Source organism: Fusarium vanettenii (genome assembly GCF_000151355.1).
Source record: "Fusarium vanettenii 77-13-4 unplaced genomic scaffold NECHAsca_125_unmapped, whole genome shotgun sequence".
Classification (NCBI taxonomy): Eukaryota; Fungi; Ascomycota; class Sordariomycetes; order Hypocreales; family Nectriaceae; genus Fusarium; species Fusarium vanettenii.
Genome location: NW_003315765.1, coordinates 11727 through 32862, shown reverse-complemented (window position 1 = coordinate 32862; position 21136 = coordinate 11727). Strand labels below are relative to the sequence as shown.

Genomic DNA, 21136 nt, shown 5'->3' with positions numbered 1-21136 from the left:
TATAGGTATATATTATATATTAGGCTAGCTAGGAAGAGATTATAATTATCTTAGGATCGCTGTAATCCTTAGATTATAGTAATCCTAAGATTATAGTAATTTAACTTTAATAATAATCCTTCTTTAATTAAGATTAATACTTAGGTATAAGGCGGTTATATATATTATAGAGGTTAGGTATATATTAGGTTATAATATAATATCTCCCCTTTTAAGGCCTTATCTATAAGGCTATTTAAGTAATTATTTTTTATTCCCTTGCCTATAGGTATAATTTAAACCTATAATTATTTTAGGATATTATATTAATAAAATATCTAGTTATATTTCTAAATATTTAAATTATAAAACTAAAGAATATTAATTTCTAGCTATAAGTATTAAATTATCTTATAAATTTATAGATATATTATATTTATATTATTTTAAGTACTAAAAGGAATATTTAATAGTAAAAGGTTCCTTATAGTATAATAAATATATATAATAGGGCTATTCTTATAATAAGATATAAGTCGCGAATTTTTATAAGTCTTAGGTCCCTTCTTTTAAGTAATTATTCCTATGACTTTTATTAATACGCGGGATAATATATCGCTTAATTTTATAAAAAAAAGAAACTAAAGGAGGATAAAGAAAAAGCTAATATTAATTTATTATAATTTTATAAGGAATTAATAGAATTATAGGTAAAAATAATATTAATTATAGGTTATTTATTATAGTTATAGAAAACTAAGAACTTAGTTAAAGAGTATTAGGCTATTAAGTTCTAGCGGGGGATCTAAGGTCTTAAGGGTAAGGATTATTTAGTAAAAAAGCTAAATTATCGCGAAGAATCTATCTAGGAGGAGTTATAGTCTTTAAACCCTAAAGGGTTTAATTAAGCTTCTCTTAGCCTAGGTAATTTTAATTTTAACCCTTTACTTAGCTCTAGCGGTATTAATAAAAGTTCTTTAGAAGGTATTATATATTAGTAAGGTATTTTAAGGGTTTTTATATATTTTCTAAATTAAGGTAATCTTTTTATTTATAGACTATATATAAATATATTTATTATATTAGTAATTAATACTTTAATATTAATTAAGTAATAAGGCGAAATATAATAATATATTATAATATAAGCCTAGGCTATATTAATAATTTAATATAAGGCCGCTTTTAATATAATAATTAATAATAAAATAAATAAATCTTATTTATATATAAATAATATATTAATAATCTAAGGTCTTAAGGCTTATTATAAGAATTATAAAGGGGACTTTTATCTTAATTATAATAGCCTAGCTACCTATAAACACTATAAACCCCTCTTTAACTTTCCTTAATAATATTATTTTTTTTACCTCTTAATCTTATATAAGTAATATTTATTATATTATTTAGAGTTCTAAGGTATAATAAGTAGTTTATATATAAATAATTTATTAACCTTTTCCTAGGGGAAATAACCTTCTAAGATTATTATAGCCTGCCTTAGGACTAAGTATAGAATAGCTATAATTAGAATTATAACTTAAGGAGGCTAAGATTAGGTATAAAGAGGCTAATATTAGGTATATAGAGTTAAAGCTATAATTACGGTAAATAAGATAATAGGAATTAATATATAAATAATATTTATTTATTATTAATATATAAATTATTATTAAAAATTAAAAAATCTCTTAATATCTTAGTAAAAAAAAACTATATCTAAGAACCTAATATATTATATAATTTATATATAAATTATATATAAATTATATATAAATTATATATAAATTATTCCTTCTTAGCCTATTTATCTTATTTATCTTATTTATCCTTTTTAGCCTCCTTATTATTATTATTATTATCCTCTTAAGTAATAAAATATTAAATATAATAATTAATATATTAAAATTAAATCTTATATTAATAAATAGGTTTAAAGAGAGGATATTTTATTTATATATTAATAATAAATAAATAAATTAAGGTAAAAATACTTATTATTAAAGTTAATATTCTTATAAGAGCTATAAAGCTCCTTAACCTTATACCTAAGGCTATACTCTTATTTTATTTATTTACCTTAAGGCTAAGAGAAGGTTAATTTATATATAAATAATATATAAATTATACTTATATCTCCCTTTTTCTAGGTAATATTACTATAAGAATATATAAAAATACTAAGTTATTCCGCGGTATAAATAATATCCTCTAGCTCCTTAGAGTTAGAAAGCTAAAAGTAAATTAATATATAATTTATATATAAATAAAAAAATGTTTATATAAATAAACTTATTAAGAGTAATAAGGATAAGAGTATTATTAATAGCCTTACCCTTTAAAGTAATAAAATAATTATTATAAAATTCTAAAAAGGTATTAATAATATATATATAAATTATATATAAACTTATATTTAATTATAATAAGCTTAAAAATATTATTATTACCCTTATAAATAAGAGTAATTATAAACTTATAAGCCCTTTTAATATAAGACTTTAAGTTCTAAGGGAGTATAATATAATTCTAAAGGTAAATTAATAAATAATTTATATATAAATAAGAATAAATTTATACTCTTATAAAGACCTTTATTATTACCTAGCTTAGGTATATAATAAAATATTTTACCCTAGGGGATAATAACCTTATTAATTTTCTATAAAAATAAATTAATATTTATATATAAATTATTTATAAATTAAACTTATATTATAATTAAATAAAATATTATTAAGCTAATATATATTATTAATACTAATAAAATACTCTTTATAAGGGGGGTATTAAGAAAAAATCTTAATCTTAAGATAAGATATAATAGAGATTTATATATAAATAAGTTAAAATTAATATATAAATTATTAATAAATAAAAAAAAATTAAAAGATAATTAATATATAAATTATAATATAATTATAAAAATAGGTAAAATAAGTTTATATATTAATTATAGGGGAAAAAGCCTTTTATAATTAAAGGTTAAAGAAAAGAAAAAGCGAGCTATAGGTATAAAGTCTAAAGTAATTAAGCTAACCTATACTCTATTTTTTTAGACTAATAATAGCCTAAGAATTTAATAGAGCATAGGTTAGTTAAGCCCCTAAAAGTAGAGTAAAAGTAGAGCATAGGTAGCCTAAGCGATAAGGGCACGGGTAACCTAGTATATATCCACACTGGTAAGCGGCTCTATTATCAACCTCATCAACCAGTTGCCCCTCAGCATAATAACCCATTGAAAGGGGGGAATGAGTATCTCTCATAGGGACTACGGTAGAATTTGCAATGTATCAGTCGCCAAATATAACAGTTATCACGTTTCACAAAAGCACCCGAGCATTGTCATAGAAACCCCCAAATGCCCTCCAGGACTCCATACCTAAACAACTGGCGTTGATACCAGGAAAATCCCTAACCCACGCTCCATCTGCATGCTTGTCATCCAAGTAAAAATAAACGCAAGTGCTTTTCGTCTGTGATATTCAAAAGCGGCCAGTGGCTTGTGGTTCTCATATACCACGCCGCTCGTCCAAAAGCTCAGGTCATTGCCCTCTCCTTGTACTAGCTCTCCAGTCTCTGAAGTTCTCCCTACCAGATGTCATGTTCCATCATGGTATGCGAAACCCACTCAGTATCACTGTTCGCAATCGAATTTGCCATATCAATCATCTGCGCAGTCGTAAACCATGCATCCATTCCGAAATCGTCTATGCCTGGGATCATGGACGCCATGCCCTCGTTGTCTCCATTAAGAGAATCCATAGCTGGGGTTGCGCCCTCCGGCACATCAGTCATCGAGCCGCCTATGATTTGGCCATCAACGTTGGCTGGGATGGGGGTTTGTTCGGTGTCATCTCGGGGCAGGCGACTGAGCATGTCGTCGAGTTGCTGAATTTCGGATCGTCGAAATACTGCAATGAGGTTTCCCTTGCCAATCATCTCATTAAAGATGGAATATGACTTGTGGCGGAATGAAGTGTCGTGCTCGAGAAATCGAGGGTCAAGAGCCGGAGCAACGAGGAGATTTAAACTCGAGATGAACAAAGATTCAAGATCAAAAGGGAGAAAGGCTTCTAATTATAGAGTTAGTATAATGCTTTCTAGTGAGATTAATCTCAGTGAGTTTACCAAGCAGACCTTGACTTTGCAAACAGCCAAGAATGTTGATCATTTGGTAGGATGAGTCGACACACATCTTGATCAGGTTCCAGACAGTTTGAGAGGAGTTGAGCGCTTCCGTGATGGACCCCGGAGTCTCGAATCGGATCTTGAGGAAACACAGAAGCAGCGGCCGTGTTGCAAGGACGATGCACTATACAAGTCAGTAAGCTTTCCTGCAGTCTATTGGCTATTCACTCACCTGATGGTAAAGAAGATGAAGATATCCTGATGTCCGAGAGACTCCGTTGATGGCTCTATCCACGCCTAGGGGAAACTGCTGCTGAAGTTCGTCGGCTAGCCCAGCGATGTTCTCCAGAACTTTCTTGGTACTAAGCAAAAACTTTTTGTTCAGACGCCCATTAGCTCCATAGACACCTGATAGTCAAGACGTTAGTAAAATGATAATCCCATTATGCGCCGTTCTTACCTCTGTTTATCGAGGCAATAGTCCGACATAACCGAATTTGCATATGAAGAGCTGCCACTCTATGTGTCGAACCAGAAAAGTGCGGGAGCTGAGGATGCACATCGTCGTCATGGATGGTTTGAGGCAGGCCCATCAACGATGTCATTTCACGGTCAAGGACATAGACTGTCCACCATAACTTGCGGCTTCGCTCGACGATCTTTTCCCCTAGATGTTCCAGGGGCATATCCGTGTGCATACCCTGTGAGAGGGCAATTCTCATGGCTTGTCCAATCTGCAAGATATTAGCTGGATTTCAACCGTTATTGAGCAGTAAACCCACGTAGCAATGTGATGAGTGCCGGTAGTCGAGGCACTGGAAGTACAAGGCGATACAGCAGAGAAGTTCGGTCGATAAAATTGGTTCTTGGACAAGAATGTGAATGCTGGGTAGAAGACGAAGTGCAGTGACAAAGTAATCAGCTCCGGGCGGTCGTTTCGATTGGTAGTTGTTGGTTTCGGCAAATGCCTTACCGAAGGCGAGAATAACTAGAAGGTGAATGTAGCGAAGATCTGCGACGGCGATGTGACTGGTCGGGTCGGCATAGAATTCGTGGAGATACTGGTTAAACGATTCATCATCGAATAAGTGAAATATTTGGCTGCAGTGAAATTTGACCGTGTTGATGAGGTAAACAGCGTGGTCAAGACTCGGCATGAGAGGAGGTTCTGGAGGTGGGCTGATGCGGGAACCATCCCATCCAAGATCGTAGGCTGAGCCATCAAAGAGCAGGTTGTCTGCAGCGATGGGGCTCTGGTGGATATACTCGTGGGTGAGGCTGAGTACACGGCGACTGAAGGACCAGTTTGAGGAGGTGCCAAGGTAAACTGGGATGGATGTTAGACAGGGTGCAAAGTCAGATGCGGAAGACTCACATTCTCTTCCCTCGGCCGAGGTCATAAACTTGGACTGTCCGGTTGAGAGTGGATTTGTGAGAGCAGAAGCCACTGGGTCCAGCCCATTTCTGCTATTTGAGCTACTCCTGTTGCCCGACAATGCATCGTCTGTCGGGACAGTTGAGGCATTCCCGCCTGGAGAGGGAGGATTGTTGACATTGACGGTGACAGTGTCGCCTATTTCGATATGAGCCACTAATGACAGTAACCAGTGAGGTATATAGAAACAAACCTTCTTCAGGACCTCTACCACCAACGTCTATGTTTGTGTCCAGCGACCCTGGTGTAACATACTCTGCAGCACCAGCGCGACGTTGACTATGGGCAGCCTGCTGCTGCAGATCAAGAATGAAGCTAAAAGTCGATTAACACGTCATTCCAGAACAAAAGAACAATGTCTAATTTACCCTCTTGTGACCAAGATCTTTTGATCGCGCTGGTCAAACTCGCACGATAACTTGCGCTTCTTGCAGGCATCGCAAGGATGCGAACCAGAACACTTGATCTTTTGCTTGCGACACCGTGAACAACTGGGGCGTGGTTCTCTTGGTCAGCGTCATGTTGCATATGAGGGGGACAAGGGTGGTTCTTTTTTTTTTCTGTAAATTGGGGAGAGATGGGGGTGGGCTTGACGAACGCGTTATCGGATCTTTTGGACACGCGGCCTCCTCGCGAGTTTGCAGAATCCGCTGTTCTCCTTGCGTTTGAGGAAGAGCTCGGCGGCATGATACTACAGTCTGACCTGTGGTTGAATGGATAAAACGGTCTAGAGGTTGGTGGAAGGGCTGGATGGGGGGTGTTATGGGCCTCGTCTTGCTGTCGAGTTGGGAGGCAAAAAGTCACGAGATGGTTGGAAATTTGGTTGCAGGCTTGCACTAGCTCCAACGCGATATGCGGGGTAGAAGGACAATGTCGCCGGCCCTTATCGGGGTTCGGGCTCGTCGGGACTAGACAGGGATGGTGTTATCACTTCGCTTCAGTAGGTGTTGATAGTGGTGTGGACACGCCTGGAAAGGACCCCAGCTTTCCATTGTGGCGCTAGAATGTGGAAGAGGAACGGCTGGCTATCTCATGGTGACTGTTGAGATGCTGGACGTTGACGACAGGGGCTGGCATGGCTGACGGTCTCCTTTTCCATCCACATCATCTTGATCTCGACACGTGGAACTCGTCTCATGCAGTCGTGCCACGCCCTGGATGTCTTTACCTCTGCCAAGTCTTTTCTACACGATTCATTCGGCACTCAGTTGCAACTCTTCTGTCATCAGATCAACAATGGCTCTGCCTTCAGCGCCAGTTTAATATGCAGACTACTCTAAACACAAACTCAGTTCAACCGTCCCCTAACACGGTCCGTCCATGTCTTTTGCAGATCCTTCTCAACCTCGCCCGCCTCCTTCATCAACGTCGCGACGCTCTGCTTCACGGCATCGCCTACAGGCTCGTAAGGGTGTCGCGGCGCGAGCTTCTCCACGGCGCCCTCAATGCCTGCCAGCTGGGCTGAGTAGGTGGCCACAGCGTACTTTGTTGATGCCACACCGCTCTTGCAGGGGCTCTCGGCCAGGGCCGCGATGCGCTGTAGCTTCATGGCCTCGTCGAACTTGCCCTCCTTGTAAAGGGCGTAGATCTTGGACGTCAGCGTAGGGAACACGTTGGCAAAGGCTGCCACGGTGCCCACGCTGCCGGCTGCCAGACCACCGATCAAAAAGTCGGACTGACCGCCATAGGTGGAAAACTCATCGGGCGACAGAACCGCCGCGAGACGCGTGATCTTGCCCACCGAACCGCAGGTGAGCTTGACACCGACAATGTTGGACTTGCCGCTGGGGTGCGTCGCCTTGCTCTGGTTGAACATCTGGACAATCGACTCGGAGTCGATGTCGACGCCATTGCATACACCGGGGAAGTTGTAGATGATGACGGGTAGGGGAGACTTGAGAGCAAGCTCTGCGAAGAAGCGCTTCACCACAGACATTGTGGTGGCCTTGCCAAAGTAGGCAGGGGGCAGGACAAGGAGATAGTTGGCCCCAGCCTTGGCAGCGTCCTCAGCCAGCTGAAGGGTCTGCTTTGTGGAATGGGCACCGACACCTGCCATGAGGGGAAAGTCGGGGCCGATGGTCTTGCGGGCCAGGGCGATGAGGTCGTACCTCTCCTCGCGGGTAAGGAGGAAGGCCTCGGCGTTGGAGCCCATGACGATGAGGCCATTCAGGCCCGAATCAGCCAGGTGGGCAAAGTACTTTGCCTGAGCGGCATGGTCTGGCTTGTCGGCGGCATGGTCGAAAAAGGTGACGGCCGGACACCACACACCCGGGGAGGGAACGTGGGGTTGAGGAGATGCTAGGATTTGCGAGCCCATTGTGACGCTTTGACTGTGTGTATTGACTTGGGTAAATCTGACAAGGGGATGCAGTTTGGTGTGTTTTTAACCTGGAAATGTCTTGTGTGTAAATATCTCATCGACTTCACTTTTTTTATGTTCAAGGTCCGAACATGGCTGATACTCCTCATTGAAGAGTGGGGTTTGCATCGCAACTTGGCTCCGATGATGAGAGGCCGCTCCGACAGAAGGTCAAAATGCACGACTCGCCGATGGACTCCCCTCTTCAGTCTCGGGGACGGGAAGCGACCCGGTTGACCGGCAGGCCTTCCGGTGGAGGACAACACAAAATCAACCAATCATAGAGAGGCATATGTCGGACAAGGGTTCCGGCGACGTCGCCTCTCTCGGTGTTTCCAGCTCCATGATGGAAATGTTCTCGATGGCTTCGGGAAAGAGCCGTTGAAAGTCTACAGCACGGGACTTGAATGCGTTAAATCTTGATCATCGCCACTAGATGAATGCAGAGGTACAGACAGCCAAGTCATAGGGCATTCTGGAAGCTCAAGATCTTGACGCGTTGCGGACGCGTGGGGGTCGTGGCAGCATCACGCGTCAACATCACTAATTACCTCGTGGTTGAAGGAGGAAGGAAAAATGAGAGTCAGAAGAAGCAATAATGGGCACCTGATGCCAAGATGATTGGACACGTTATTTTCTATTGTATTCCCACCAAGCTGTCGTTTGTCAAGCTGCCTGTACTCCATCTTTGGCGCTCTAGGGTAGGTATTGGCCGACACGATTCAAACGGCCCCTCACTCGATGCCACAACAATGGGACATTAGTAAATGAGAAACATGTTAGTCTATCCGAGATGGCATTACCAATCGAATGAAACCATCCTGTTCGGGCAATACTAAGTAGAACTGGTATTCTAGCTCGACGGGATAAAATCTATGATCTTCCCTGTTGTCTCATGGTGAAAACGGCAGAGTGGAGAACGAACACGTTGACAAATAGTCTCGTCCCAACATACCTAGTTAACAAGAAACAACTCATATTTATTTTGCCCTTAAATATATGAGAAGTGTTCTTTTTCTCTTGGTGATGAAGTCTGCTATCTTTTCTCAACTTGGATTGCCAGATCCTTAGCCTTTGATGTTCAGGCAACTTGAAGTAGGTAGGAGTATCACAAATGCGCGTCGAGAGTACCAGGAGCCGTCAGAATGTATGGCAGACGGTCGGAATGATGCAACAGAATCAAGTATTAATCTCTAATTATGGACCTTAAAAACAAACTCGACACATCCCCTTCACAGCTTAGACTGACTGGGCTTTAGCTCGACCAGCTCCTTCGAGTTTCCAAGTCTCCAGCTGACAGCACCACCCCAATCACCCTTGACATCCTTGGAAGGTGTCTTCCATCGCCATCGAGCGACGGGCTGTTTTCCATCAGACGCCAGAAGCAGGTCCTTGACCCATTCGCCAAAGATGGGGAACATCTTGAAACCGTGGCCAGAGTCACCGCTCAAGAACACCACCGACGAACCAGTATTGGGAACGTAGTCGATGATAAAGTCCGAGTCAGCCGTGTCGGCGAACCAGCAGAGTGACTTTCGCACAAAGGGTCGGTCGGCGAACTGGGGGAGAGCATGTCGTAGGAGTTGTCGGAGCTGCTTCTCGTCGTCTTCGGGCAAGAAGGCGCTCTCACTGATACTGCCGGGGGCGTAAGAGATGCCACTCTTCGGGTCAGTGTTGATGATACCGCCGCCCATAGGACACATCTTGAGGAGGTTAGTCTTCGGATCGGGCTCGAAGAAAAAGCCCAAGTCGCGCGCATAGGTGACGGGGATGCCACGGAGAGCGGACGTCTCGTCCTCGGTGAGGTGAACATGAGCAACCGACCAGGACTTGGCCACAAGTTGCTTGCCGATCTCGGGGATCAGCTTTCCACCAGCGGCGCCGGTAGCGACGATGACGAGACGGGAGGGATAGAAGAGGCCGTTGACGGTCTTGACGCCCTTTGCCTTCCGGTCTATGGAGGAGGACTCATCATAGACAATCTCAGAGACAGCTCCGGCACTGCCTAGTATGTACTTCACACCCTTAGTCTTTGTGAGAGGATAGATTGACCGCAAGGCATTGCCAGAGTGGGCGTATCCGTCGAGCTTGTTCAGGTACCCGTGCCATCCGGGGAAGGGGTTCGGCTTGTACTGCCAGCAGACAGCGTCAATATCCTTCTTCTCGTTGATGTGGGTCACCGAAGACTTGATTTGAGGGTGTCTCTCGGCCGCATTTTGGAACCGCTTCAGTGTGTCGTAAGCCTCCTTCGGGGCCGAGCCGGATACACAGTGGAGAAAACCGGTCTGGTGGAAATGCGGAGCGAACAGGGGCGTTTGCCAGGCGTCGATGGCTTTCTAGATACATCGTTCAGATATTGAAGCCTAAGAAACATTGGGGAGGCTTACCAGAGTAAGATCTGTGTAGAAGTCATCTTCATATTCTGCTCGGACAATCTTGTTGATGTCGTTGGCGGCGGAGAAGCGAGAGGGGACTTCATCGTCTCTGTCGAGAACTGTGATGTCTGTGAAGCCGACTTGGAGAAGATGGAGTACGGTTGACAGGCCGAAGGCACCGGCTCCGACAATGAGGATCGGCTCGGACTTGGAGACACTCATGATGGCTGTAGAAGTTGTTCTGCTTGAATAGAACCGAATTGGAATGAATTGATGTCTTCATTGTCGCAACTTCTCTTCTTTTTAACCTTTCCCCTTCATCATCGTCGTCTTCATCCATCGGCCGCAAACGGCCGGTCCGTGTTGACATGACCTGGTAAACTCCTTGCCATCATTCGATTTCCCCGGACGAGGCAAGAACAGAAGGGTCTCGAGTTTGACGATAGTGGAGTAGACGAGGCTGATTGCGAATGAACGGCTGGCATTCCGATGATACTGAGCAAGCTCCCGGGAGACCTCCCGACACTTGCTGCCATTGGCTTTACCTGGTGATTGATTGGCGTTACTCACATGGCAAACGCCTCATGACTATCATTCGCCACTTCTTATGCCCTGTCTCCATCGTTGTGCGTCGTGCTGATGCGTCGATCTTGCAGCGATAATGCGGAGGTGGGAAGTTCGCTTCGTTCTGGGTTAGCTTAGCCGCTGGACTGGGGATGTGAGCCTCCATGACACACCAAGTGCCGAGATCGGTCGTACCACTTTCGGCTATCACATTCAACGTGCTTTTTTGAGAGGCGAAGCCTGGCTGAGGAGGAGGTTCGTCGGCATGGACCGCGTTATCATCATATCAGGCGAACCTGACAGGTCACTTGCGAGTCAACATTGAACATCTTGTGACATGTAAGATAGCAAAGCCAGCTTGGGATCACGTCTGCTACAAGCCCAATTGGGAACAACTGTGGATTATGCGGCTGTAAAGGCTATCATCGGATCAAAAATTGCTTCTAGAAGTTGGGATGACATACGGTTAGTGCAAGCGGCCTCCCCACACGATGCGGCGAGACAAGAGCTTGGGACAGGCATGGAGTATGAACGGGGGGGACGTGCCATTTAACCCATGTCCTTGTCTCTCCACATTTGCAACGTCAAGCCAAGGTTCAACGGCATTTGCACTCATAGAGCCCATCGGGGGTGGGAGTAAAGGTAGTAAAGAGGGATGATCTAGTGTATGGATACGTGTCGAGAGGTTTGACTCGCGGTGTAGTATAAGACACAAGAGATTTACTTGTTTGACTCTTTTATTAACACTAAAACTGCGCTTTTCGTACACTTCTACATGCAATGTTCTATATCTACTTGTTGCTGGGGTACAGGAACTCCTTCTGCTCAAAGAACTCCTCCTTGATGAGTCGGGGAGCAGTGAAGCGTCGGAGGAAGTCTGAGCTACCAGCGCGATCGCAGGTACCCGAGCTTCGGGCACCACCGAAGGACTGCTGACCGATGAGGGCGGCGGTAGTCTTGCAGTCTGAATACTTGTTAGTGTTGTGAAGGTGAGAGCAGGAAAGGTGAACTTACTCAGGTAGAAGTTACCGGCAGAGTAGCGGAGAGTGTCCTCAGCCTCACGGAGGGCCGAACGGTTGTTGGCAAAGACGGCACCGGTCAGGGCAAGACCGCCACCGTTCTTGTCAATCTTCTCAAGGAGAGGCTTCCACTCAGCGTCAGGGTAGACGTGGACAGCCAGGACAGGACCAAAGATCTCCTCGTTAAAGAGCTTGTGGTTGGGGTCATCAACCTGGTAGACGGTGGGCTCGACGAAGAAACCGACGGAGCCGTCGTACTTGCCACCAGCGATCACCTTAACGGAAGGATCCTTGTTGCTCTCATCGATGATGGACTTGATCTTGTCGAAAGATCGGCGGTGGATAACAGGGCCCATGAAAGCCTCAAAGTCCTTGTCAGGGTTGCCAATGGTGATCTCCTTGATACCGGCCTGGAGTCCCTCGATGAACTCCTTGGCCCGGGACTCGGGAACGTAGGCTCGGGAGGTGGCCGAGCACTTCTGGCCCTGGTACTCGAAAGAACCTCGGATGGTGTGGTTGACGGCGTTGGGGATATCGGCGGTAGGGTGGATGAGGTGGAAGTTCTTGCCGGAGGTCTCGCCGACAATCCGGGGGAAGTCACGGTATCGCTTCTCAGCAATACCCTGGCCGATCTTGCCGTAGATGGATCGGAAAACGTCCGAGGAGCCGATGAAGTTGAGACCGGCAAACTCGCGGTGTTGGAGGACAATGTCGGTGATCTCGGCGGCATCACCGGGCACGAACTGGATGACATCCGGGGGAAGACCGGCCTCGACGAGGATGTTGTAGATGATGGTGCTGGGGTAGATGTTGTACTGAGAAGGCTTCCAGAGGACAACGTTGCCGAGCAGAGCAGGTCCGGAGATCAAGCTACCACCCAGGGCAGTGAAGTTGAAAGGAGAGACGGCGTAGACAAAACCCTCAAGAGGGCGGTAGTCAACTCGGCTCCACATACCATCGCTCCCGCGGTCAGGCTGCTTCTCAAGAATCTCGGCAGCGTAGTTGCAGTTCAGACGGAAGAAGTCAGCCAGCTCAGCGGCGGCATCAATCTCGCCCTGCCAGACGTTCTTGCCCTGACCGAGCATAGTAGCAGCAATAAGATCATATCGGTACTTGGTGGTAACGAGCTCAGCAGCCCGCTGGAAGATGGCGACACGGTCCACGAAGGGAGTGTCCTGCCATGACTGCTTCGCCTTGAGGGCGGACTCGATAGCGGTGGAGACCTGCTCCTTGGTGGCGAGAGGGTAGTTGGTGAAGGTCACGGCGTGCTCAGCAGGCAGGACCTGGTCCTCGTTCTTAGCAATCTTTTGCGAGGCGCCGTTGAAGATGATCTCGCTCTTGAGGGGGAGCTGAGATCGGAGTCTCTTGAGGGCCTCCTCAACCTTGGCGCGCTCGGGAGAGCCTCTTGTGTAAGTGGGCTGGGTGATGTCAGCGTGTGTCTGTTGTCTTTTGGAGGGGTCATCTTACGTTGGGCTCGTTGCGGGGAGCAGGGAGTCTGAAAGGTACGGTGGTCTTTGCCCGAGTCTGAATAGAGATGCTAGGAGGAGTGGTGCGAAGACCACGGGCCATGGGGAGGCGGCCCTTGGAAGCCAGAGCTCTAATAGAGGCCATTGTGATGGTAGAGTGTGAGATGTGAGGAGTGAGGTTGAGGAAGATGCTCGTGCTGAAGCCTGAAGAAACACCACCACTTGGAGGCTGAAGTCATCTCTCTTATGCTCATTCATCCATCTTGATGCTCGCCTCGAAGTTTGCCATGTCGGGGACCCTGCCGAAGGCTAGTGGATAGCCGGAGGCGACTCAAGAGCGACCCCTCACAGCCACCGGGCAAGGATCCGGTGTGTGGAGTTATCACAAGATCACAATCTCGACCCCACGGGGGACCCTGGGTGGGAACGCCCCATCCAAAGAGCCGCATGAGATCTAACTTATCTGCCGGGAGTTGGCCCGGTATCTGACTCAGGATGGGGCGTCCGGTGGAGGTCCGGTCTTCGGCATGGTGATAGGCCCCGTAACGGGAGAGCCGAAGGAGGCCGTTCCGGTGACGCTGGAGATACTGGGTATACTCGAGGGGTTGGAGACGTTGATGCCCCCGGGTATTCTCACTCATCCTTCTTGAACGCTCCCCATGGCTACCATGCAGCAGCAAGACGTCTCGGACAATGGCTACGATCGCAGTTACCTCTGGAGGCCGTTGGCGGGGGATGTGGCGGCTGCTGCAATCTCGGCCACATTAGTTACGCCAGCAATTACCATCATTGACCGGTGAGTAAAATTTCAAATCTTTGCTATGATAGAGATTCTAATTACCGTCAGGTCAATGGTTGAAAAGGTGGCATTCAACAGACCCTTCGGCTATGGCATGAAGCTACACGGTGTGGCAGCTCTAAAGAACCCTGGCCGTTTTGTCTTTGGTCGCCCATTCGGTCTAGTGTGGACTCTCTACGCGGCGACCTACGCCGTGTCGAACGGCTCAGACACTCTGGCCCATGAATTTCATAAAGCTGCCGTCGGGACAATTACCTTTGTGTCTACCATGATCGTCAACGTTCCGCTTGGAGTTTGGAAGGATGTCAGCTATGCACAGATGTTTAGTGCTTCCAGCACGCCGCCTAAGAAGGCTGCACCAGTTGTCAAGCCTGGTATCCCCAAAGCTGCCACTGGAGCGTTCTTGTTCCGAGATGCTATCACCATCTTCGGCTCCTTCACCATGGCACCTTGGTTGTCGGCTCTTATCCCGGATAGCATGTCTTCGAACCCGCACTCCAAGGCCATCATCTCACAACTTACCGTGCCAATATTTTCACAGTTCGCTGCTACACCTGTGCATCTCCTTGGATTGGATCTTTACTCTCGACCTGGCGGTGTGCCGTTTGTTGAGAGGGCTGCTCAGATCCGAAGAGATTTGCTCTCAGCAACGATTGTGCGATCTCTTCGAATCATTCCGGCGTTTGGATTTGGATGCATTGCGAATATGGAGAGTCGTTCATGGTTTCACAAGTTTTTTGCCAAGTTATAAAACATGCACTCATAGAGAAAAATGGTGTTGGCGGATCATTGTTTCCATGTGGTTTTCATTTTCATCAGAGTGTCTTGTTGAACTTTATATACATGCTTTGACTATGAAGTAGGCCTCGTGTCGTTGACGTGAGTGACAGTCTCCATGAGCCGAGCAACAGTGACAGCTTCACGAAGAGCACGTCCAAGATGGCCTCGAACTCCAGCCTCTTCCAAGACCATGATTCCACCGATTGTGCATCCTTCGGGAGAAGTTCCCTGGTCCCTTAGAACGCCAGGATGAATCCCGCTCTGGAGCATCTCGGCTGAGCCCTTCATGGACTGATAGATCATAGTCTGGGCATCTGCACGAGGAACCCCGACCGCAACAGCTGCATCGATAAAGGCATCGCAGATGATGGCCCAGAAAGCTGGTGTAGAACCTCCCACAGCAGTGGTAGCGTTCATGAGACGAGGGTGAATCTCGACTGTTTGGCCAATGCTCTGAAAGATTGCCTTAGTCAACTGGAGGTGCTCATCAGGCAAGGCGGGCTCAGTGGGCGCGTTCTCGATGGCAATAAGGCCTTGAGACACCATGGACGCAATGTTTGGCAGCGTGCGCACCACCCAAGCCCGTCCGGGCTGGTTCTCCTTGGTGCTCGCACTTCCATAGATGGTAGTCTCGAGCTTCTCCTTTGTCCAACCAGCAGCAACGCTGATCAGCAACTTGTTGGACAACGCATCTCGGATTCCGGACTGCGTGAGAACGGTCTCAATATCCGCAGGGTCCACCCCAAGAATAACCACGTCGGACTGTTTCACAGCCTTGACGTTGTCACCGCGAGACACAGTGAGGACATCCTTGTACTCGGCAAACTGTTCAGAGAGCTTCGTCTCTGAAGCCTCGGACCGCACACAAGCGATGAATTTGGTAAAAGGCAGCTTGCTTTTTCCATCTCTTGTGGCAGGGACGAGGTTCTTCACAATTGGTGTTGTGATGTTACCTGAACTCTGTTAGTCACAAAAAACACATCGCCGCTTACAAGGACCCTTACCCGTCCCCAGGATGCAGAGGGTGGCATTGCTCAGGCTAGACATGTTGGGCGTTGTTGGTGGGAGTACAGCTCAAGTGACGAATCTGCAGCGTCTTGAGTCGAGATAAGAAAAGCCGAAGGATCCAGAACAGAAATAGTCTAGCGAGGCGAATAGACACCAAACCGTAGATAGAAAGATGTCGACAAGTCTTGCAGATGAACTTGCAGCGTCGAGATTGTGTGTGAGGGGCACGGGAGGACTACCGATGACGGGGCTGATAACGTGGAGGTCATGTCGCCTCCGCAACAAGTGGGGACGTCGGGAACCCTGCCGGTGGATACAGACGCCACTGAGAGGGAGGTTAATGCATCGTGATTGCGACCTTGTTTTGACGTTGACGACGTGAGGGGAAGAGACGAGATATCAAGATGAGGCTAGCTAGTGCATGAAGTGATCTATCAAGTGACGTATCAGCAAAGATTATGAGACGGGAGAGATACGCAGACGAGCGATTGTTGGAGACATGGAATTGATTCATGTAAAGTTCATGTTCAAATTCAAAATCTGTGCTAGATACAACAACAAACTGTAATGCTACTATGCAATTGCTTTTCGTTCACCACTCCAAAAATCCTCATCTCCAGAAAGCCAATCTCCTCCAGGCCTCCGTCTTCAAGGCGCTGTACTCATCATGGGTCCGCGAAGCCGCATCCCGGTTCTCCATACCACGCCGCGTCAGATACGCCATGCACTCGGCCAAGGTACCCCAGGTGGAGCACTTGTACACCTCGGGGGCCACCCCTGCATCGTCCTTGAGCTTGAGCAGACTGAAGCTAACCTCGTCCGACATGCCGTGCAGCTGCGCGAACTTGACGGGCACCGTCGGGAGCTGCGCCTTGGTCCGCTGCTGGTGCAGTTCGTGTGCTGCCACCAGGCTCTCCTTGTTGTGACTGGCCAGGAGGAGCATGGCTGAGGGGAAGGGCTTGGCGTTGCTGCCGCCGAATCCACCGAACTCTTGTCTGAGCACACCCTGGGCGATCTTGTTGTAAGCGTTATCCGTATCTTGCTTGGTGTCGTGGATCAGATGCCGGGGGTCAGACGCCATGTAAGCGCCGCGTACCACCTTGACACCAAGAGTGAAGCCCTCCTTGAGAGCGCAGGCGAGGTGTTCGGAGAGAGTCTCGGAGGTGCTCTTAAGATAAGCCTGGTATGTGTTGTAGAGAACAGCTTGTCCGTCGCGGTTGAACTTTCGCTGGAGATCCATGCCCACGTTGAAGATGCCCCATTGGAAGTGCTGAGATTCGGCGTCGATTAAGATGTAGGCACCGCGATCTTTGCACTTTTGCGAGATTTCGTCGAGGGCGTCAAGGAATTGCTGAGGGAGGGGAGTGCCATTGGCAAAGGCTTCGCAGACAGAGGGGCCAGCACCAGTAAGCCTGCAACTGTTAGTCAATTGTCGCAAAAACACCATGATTTTTAGAGCAATACTCACTTGACAGCTAATTGATCGCCCTCACGGAGGAGCTCCACAGTCTTGACGGTTCCGGCGCGCCAAGCCTCGATGCTCTCGTTCCATTGGGCTTCGCCCTTGCACGACGCATCAACACCAAGACCTATTTGCTCGTTTGTATGGTGATCAAAAACGGTCTCCTTTGCGTATGTGAGAATTGTGCCGCGGAATCCCATATCCTGCAATTGCTTCATAGTATTCTGTGTCTCGACTCCAGTCTCGCCGGCGCAGAATTGCTTGTAAAATGTCTGCTTGAGAATGGAGCGGAGGAAGGGGTTGCGGTCGACATTGAACAAGAAGGGATTTCCAGGGCGAGAGAGCTTCAGGAGGAGGGTGAGAGAGGGGACGAGAAGCCATGGTCTGGAGGATACGGCGTTGATGAGAAGTGATCGCCACAAGACGGTGGAAGGAACCTCTGATAAAGGGGATTCTGTGCCTCGAGCAGGGGCAGCTGTCCGGGTAGCCTCAATGGCAGTAGAAGCAGAAGAGTGACGGCGAATCTGGACGATGCTCTCTCTCCGTGCCCTGGACTTGGACGCCTTCAGTGGTACAATTAAGCCCCGGGTTGCCCGAGAACCAGAGATTGTGATGCTCCCAGAAAGAGAAGATGCCATTTCGTAGAGAATGCAGTGTTTTTCTTGAAGGCAGAGATTATGGTAGAATTACAGATAACAGCACAATGGGTGAACAGCATCATCTTTTGAACTTAATCTCGTCGTCGTGTTCCATATCCATCGGTAGCCTAACCGATGCTATTGATGATGGCGCGGGGAGTCTGGGGAGCGGGGTAAGCGTGTAGGTTGTCACATGCCCCTTGGTCGAGGCCGTATCAAGACGCCATCTGACCGTCATCGGAATAGCCAGAGGCTGAAGGCCTCGATCCTGCGATGGCTTCCCCCAGGCGGACCGGGTGCCGATGGCGGCCAACCCCACGTGGGTCAACCTCAAAGCGTCTCGTTGCCACCCACAATCTATCGACCCGGGAAGGGCACCGTTGGGTTGTGTTCTAGTGTTACCTCTTATCGCGGTACGTAAGTTCTAAACTAGATCCGGAAAGTCGGATATGCCATGTGTCTCGTCAGTCTCTAGAAGCTGCAGCCATGGATTGTGATTTGTCTCGGAAGCCCAATCGACGTGGGATGGAAGGCAGAAGCGAGGTTATCTTTTCCCTAGATAGAGATAGCTCACGGTTGGCAGCGGCAAATCCATATCGTGGATCGTCACGCGCCAGGGGCCGAGTTGTCCGCATGACCTTGGGCGTGAGCCCTGCAGGAGAATCCTTTTCGTGTCTCGGGAATCTAGATCTTGGGTGAACCTTACGGGGGTATCTTTATGGATACCCCTGTTATCCAAGTGCCGAAGGCCCCGGTCGTCGAGATGAGACAGGCGAGCTGAGAAGTGATCTTCCTGTGCAGGAGAATTTCTGGTTGTTGGGCCTGGACGGTGGCAATCGCTGAAGATCTCGATGGCTTACTTGTTTACTGATGAAAGTCTGTACGCCTCTTCGACTTTCTCATGCAGGACTGAATACACCGGAATTCTGGACAGAGTTCAGGACAACATCAGATATTGGTAATTCCACTTTCATGCTTGGAGATAACGACAGAGTGTAACGCACAGTATCAAAGAATGCAGTTTTAAACATAACACCGTAGTTCAATGACCAATTGACTAAAAACTGAGACGATTGCAATTTTACTTTCATTTTGACTTTATTTAGGAGACATTTTGCTGCCTTTTTACTGAACTGTCCGAACCACCTCATCCAAGGACTTTGCTGTGTACTCAACATTGTGCTCGTTGAGACCTGCCAGTGATATTCTTGAAGTAACCGCCATGTAGATGTGGTAGTGCTCTGGAAAGGTGAGTCAGTAATTATTATCTGGCAGGGACCGGGCTTCATACCTTCCAAGTGCTTGATCTGTGCCGAGCTGATGCCGGTATAACCAAACATGCCCGTCTGGTTGATAATGTGTGACCAGTCTCCAGGTGTCTCCAGACGGACAAGTTCGTCGTAAAGCCTTTGCCGCATGGACTTGATTCTTGAAGACATTGTGATGAGATCTTGCTGCCACTGCTTGAAGCAGTCTGGGTTGCTGAGCACAGTAGCCGCGATGCGGGCACCATAGACTGGAGGGTTAGAGATTGTCTGGCGTTGGGCATTTTGTAGCAGCGAGTAGACAGTCTTCTTGGTCTCCTCTGATCGTGTGACGATGGCCGTGAGCCCAACACGCTCGCCGTACAGGCCCATGTTCTTGGCGAACGACATGCCCACGGCTACCTCAAGGTTCAAGTCGTCGACAAGATGTCGAACAGCCCACGCATCCTCATCGTAGGAGCCAGAGTTGAAACCAAGATAAGCAGAGTCGATAATGGGAAAGATACCATTTTCCTTGATGACTTGGGCGATCTCCTTCCATTGCTCTCTCGAAGGATCGCAGCCGGTAGGGTTATGAGCGCAGGCGTGTAGGACAACAGCCGAGCGATGGTCAGCAGCCCTGAGGCACTTCATGACACCCTCAAAATCGAACTTGCGATCCTTGTAGTATGGCATCTTCGTGATGTTGAACCCGATGGATCTGAACTGGAGGTCATGATTTGACCAGGTAGGATCGGTGATGAGGACATTCTCAATACCCGTCTTGGCCTTGGCGAGGACGAGGCCGATGAGAAGTAGGGAACCACTGCCCGATACTGCTTGACAAGTGGCGATCTATATACTTCAGTATACTGTAAAAGCGTTGGCTGAAGAATCCACATACCCTGTTCTCTTTCAAAGCGGCCGTGTCGTGGAACAAGACCTTAGTCGCTTCATCGCGGAAGCTCTGAAGACCTTCGATAGGGAGATACTCGTGACCAGCCTGACCGATCAACTTCTCAGCCGCACGCACAGAAGGTAGAATCCACGGTTTGGCGTTCTCATCACGATATGTGCCCTGACCGAGATTCACCTTGTTGGGGCTCTTGTCAGCGTTGAAGCGCTTGGTAACCTCAAAGATGGGATCGGGCGGGATGTATTCCGCGGCCTCAAAGAAAGAATTTTGGGGGGACATGATGAAAACGGAAATCGGCGAAAAGGTAGCTGATGGCCTGAAACCGTTTCTGCTCCCCTGCTCTTGTCTGCTTTAATGTGAAATTCCCCCCGTCTGTCTTCTCTTCGGTGCACCTGCCCGGCTTGGAGCGGGGACCTCGGGGGCGCCGCCCGACCTCCGACTGCTCGGGCGGTCATCCGACATTGTGTTGCGGCGATGGGCCGGGGACTCCGCTTTACGGCATCTAGACCCATTCTCACCGGCTGTCATCCGTCGGCTTCTTTCCTTGTTCATCTGGTGAGACCGATGTCGGGCATTTATATGCAGAAGGTTATAAAATGTAGATGCCAACAACATCTCTGCTATGTTGACACTGGTCAGCTGTTATCGTCCCTTGTCAGATCATTGAAGCATATGCTACGTATAGGCTGGTCAGTTCATGTGCCAGGCTCGGTATTACGTCCACGGGAACAATGAAGATAACTTCCCACTTTCAGCATCATGTCCATATGCTCTCGCGTTTGCCAGACAATACGCCTCCTGACTAGCTTTGCGGAAGGCTCAACGAAACATCATCATAGAAACTTCTTCTTCTTAATAAATATGATAGCAATGTGCTCTTCTCCGTGTGACACGACGCGTCTCCCGATCTACCCCGTTTTCCAATGTCTGCCTCAATGCACACGATTTTCCTCTGTTT

The 21136-nt window shown here is 47.3% G+C and overlaps 7 protein-coding genes across 7 annotated transcripts; 1 reads left to right on the top strand and 6 right to left on the bottom strand.

The window, feature by feature from the left end:
* Nucleotides 1–3573: 3573 nt before the first annotated feature.
* On the bottom strand, nucleotides 3574–6235 carry NECHADRAFT_98408 (uncharacterized protein; the record flags this gene model as incomplete). Its single annotated transcript, XM_003039283.1, has 10 exons — nucleotides 3574–4058; nucleotides 4114–4297; nucleotides 4346–4521; nucleotides 4574–4847; nucleotides 4896–5440; nucleotides 5489–5644; nucleotides 5742–5863; nucleotides 5917–5972; nucleotides 6010–6097; nucleotides 6147–6235. The coding sequence occupies 10 exons, from the start codon at nucleotides 6233–6235 to the stop codon at nucleotides 3574–3576; spliced, it is 2175 nt and encodes a 724-aa protein (XP_003039329.1).
* A 539-nt stretch (nucleotides 6236–6774) lies between these two features.
* Nucleotides 6775–7867, bottom strand: NECHADRAFT_73269 (uncharacterized protein). The gene has a single exon (XM_003039282.1). The coding sequence runs from the start codon at nucleotides 7863–7865 to the stop codon at nucleotides 6837–6839; it is 1029 nt and encodes a 342-aa protein (XP_003039328.1). The 5' UTR covers nucleotides 7866–7867; the 3' UTR covers nucleotides 6775–6836.
* A 1290-nt stretch (nucleotides 7868–9157) lies between these two features.
* Nucleotides 9158–10504, bottom strand: NECHADRAFT_15955 (uncharacterized protein; the record flags this gene model as incomplete). Its single annotated transcript, XM_003039281.1, has 2 exons — nucleotides 9158–10243; nucleotides 10295–10504. Coding segments are annotated over 2 exons (1296 nt in total), but the record flags the coding sequence as incomplete, so codon positions are not given.
* A 1133-nt stretch (nucleotides 10505–11637) lies between these two features.
* Nucleotides 11638–13476, bottom strand: NECHADRAFT_98405 (uncharacterized protein; the record flags this gene model as incomplete). Its single annotated transcript, XM_003039280.1, has 3 exons — nucleotides 11638–11810; nucleotides 11861–13283; nucleotides 13333–13476. The coding sequence occupies 3 exons, from the start codon at nucleotides 13474–13476 to the stop codon at nucleotides 11638–11640; spliced, it is 1740 nt and encodes a 579-aa protein (XP_003039326.1).
* Nucleotides 13477–14152: 676 nt separating this feature from the next.
* NECHADRAFT_56406 (uncharacterized protein) lies at nucleotides 14153–14881 on the top strand (the record flags this gene model as incomplete). Its single annotated transcript, XM_003039284.1, has 1 exon — nucleotides 14153–14881. One exon carries the CDS (start codon nucleotides 14153–14155, stop codon nucleotides 14879–14881), a length of 729 nt encoding a protein of 242 aa, XP_003039330.1.
* A 101-nt stretch (nucleotides 14882–14982) lies between these two features.
* On the bottom strand, nucleotides 14983–15957 carry NECHADRAFT_98403 (uncharacterized protein; the record flags this gene model as incomplete). The annotated part of the gene is made up of 2 exons (XM_003039279.1): nucleotides 14983–15863; nucleotides 15915–15957. 2 exons carry the CDS (start codon nucleotides 15955–15957, stop codon nucleotides 14983–14985), a joined length of 924 nt encoding a protein of 307 aa, XP_003039325.1.
* A 571-nt stretch (nucleotides 15958–16528) lies between these two features.
* On the bottom strand, nucleotides 16529–20448 carry NECHADRAFT_10996 (uncharacterized protein; the record flags this gene model as incomplete). Its single annotated transcript, XM_003039278.2, has 7 exons — nucleotides 16529–17330; nucleotides 17387–17904; nucleotides 17936–18041; nucleotides 18657–18865; nucleotides 19153–19259; nucleotides 19310–20117; nucleotides 20206–20448. Coding segments are annotated over 7 exons (2793 nt in total), but the record flags the coding sequence as incomplete, so codon positions are not given.
* Nucleotides 20449–21136: the final 688 nt, after the last annotated feature.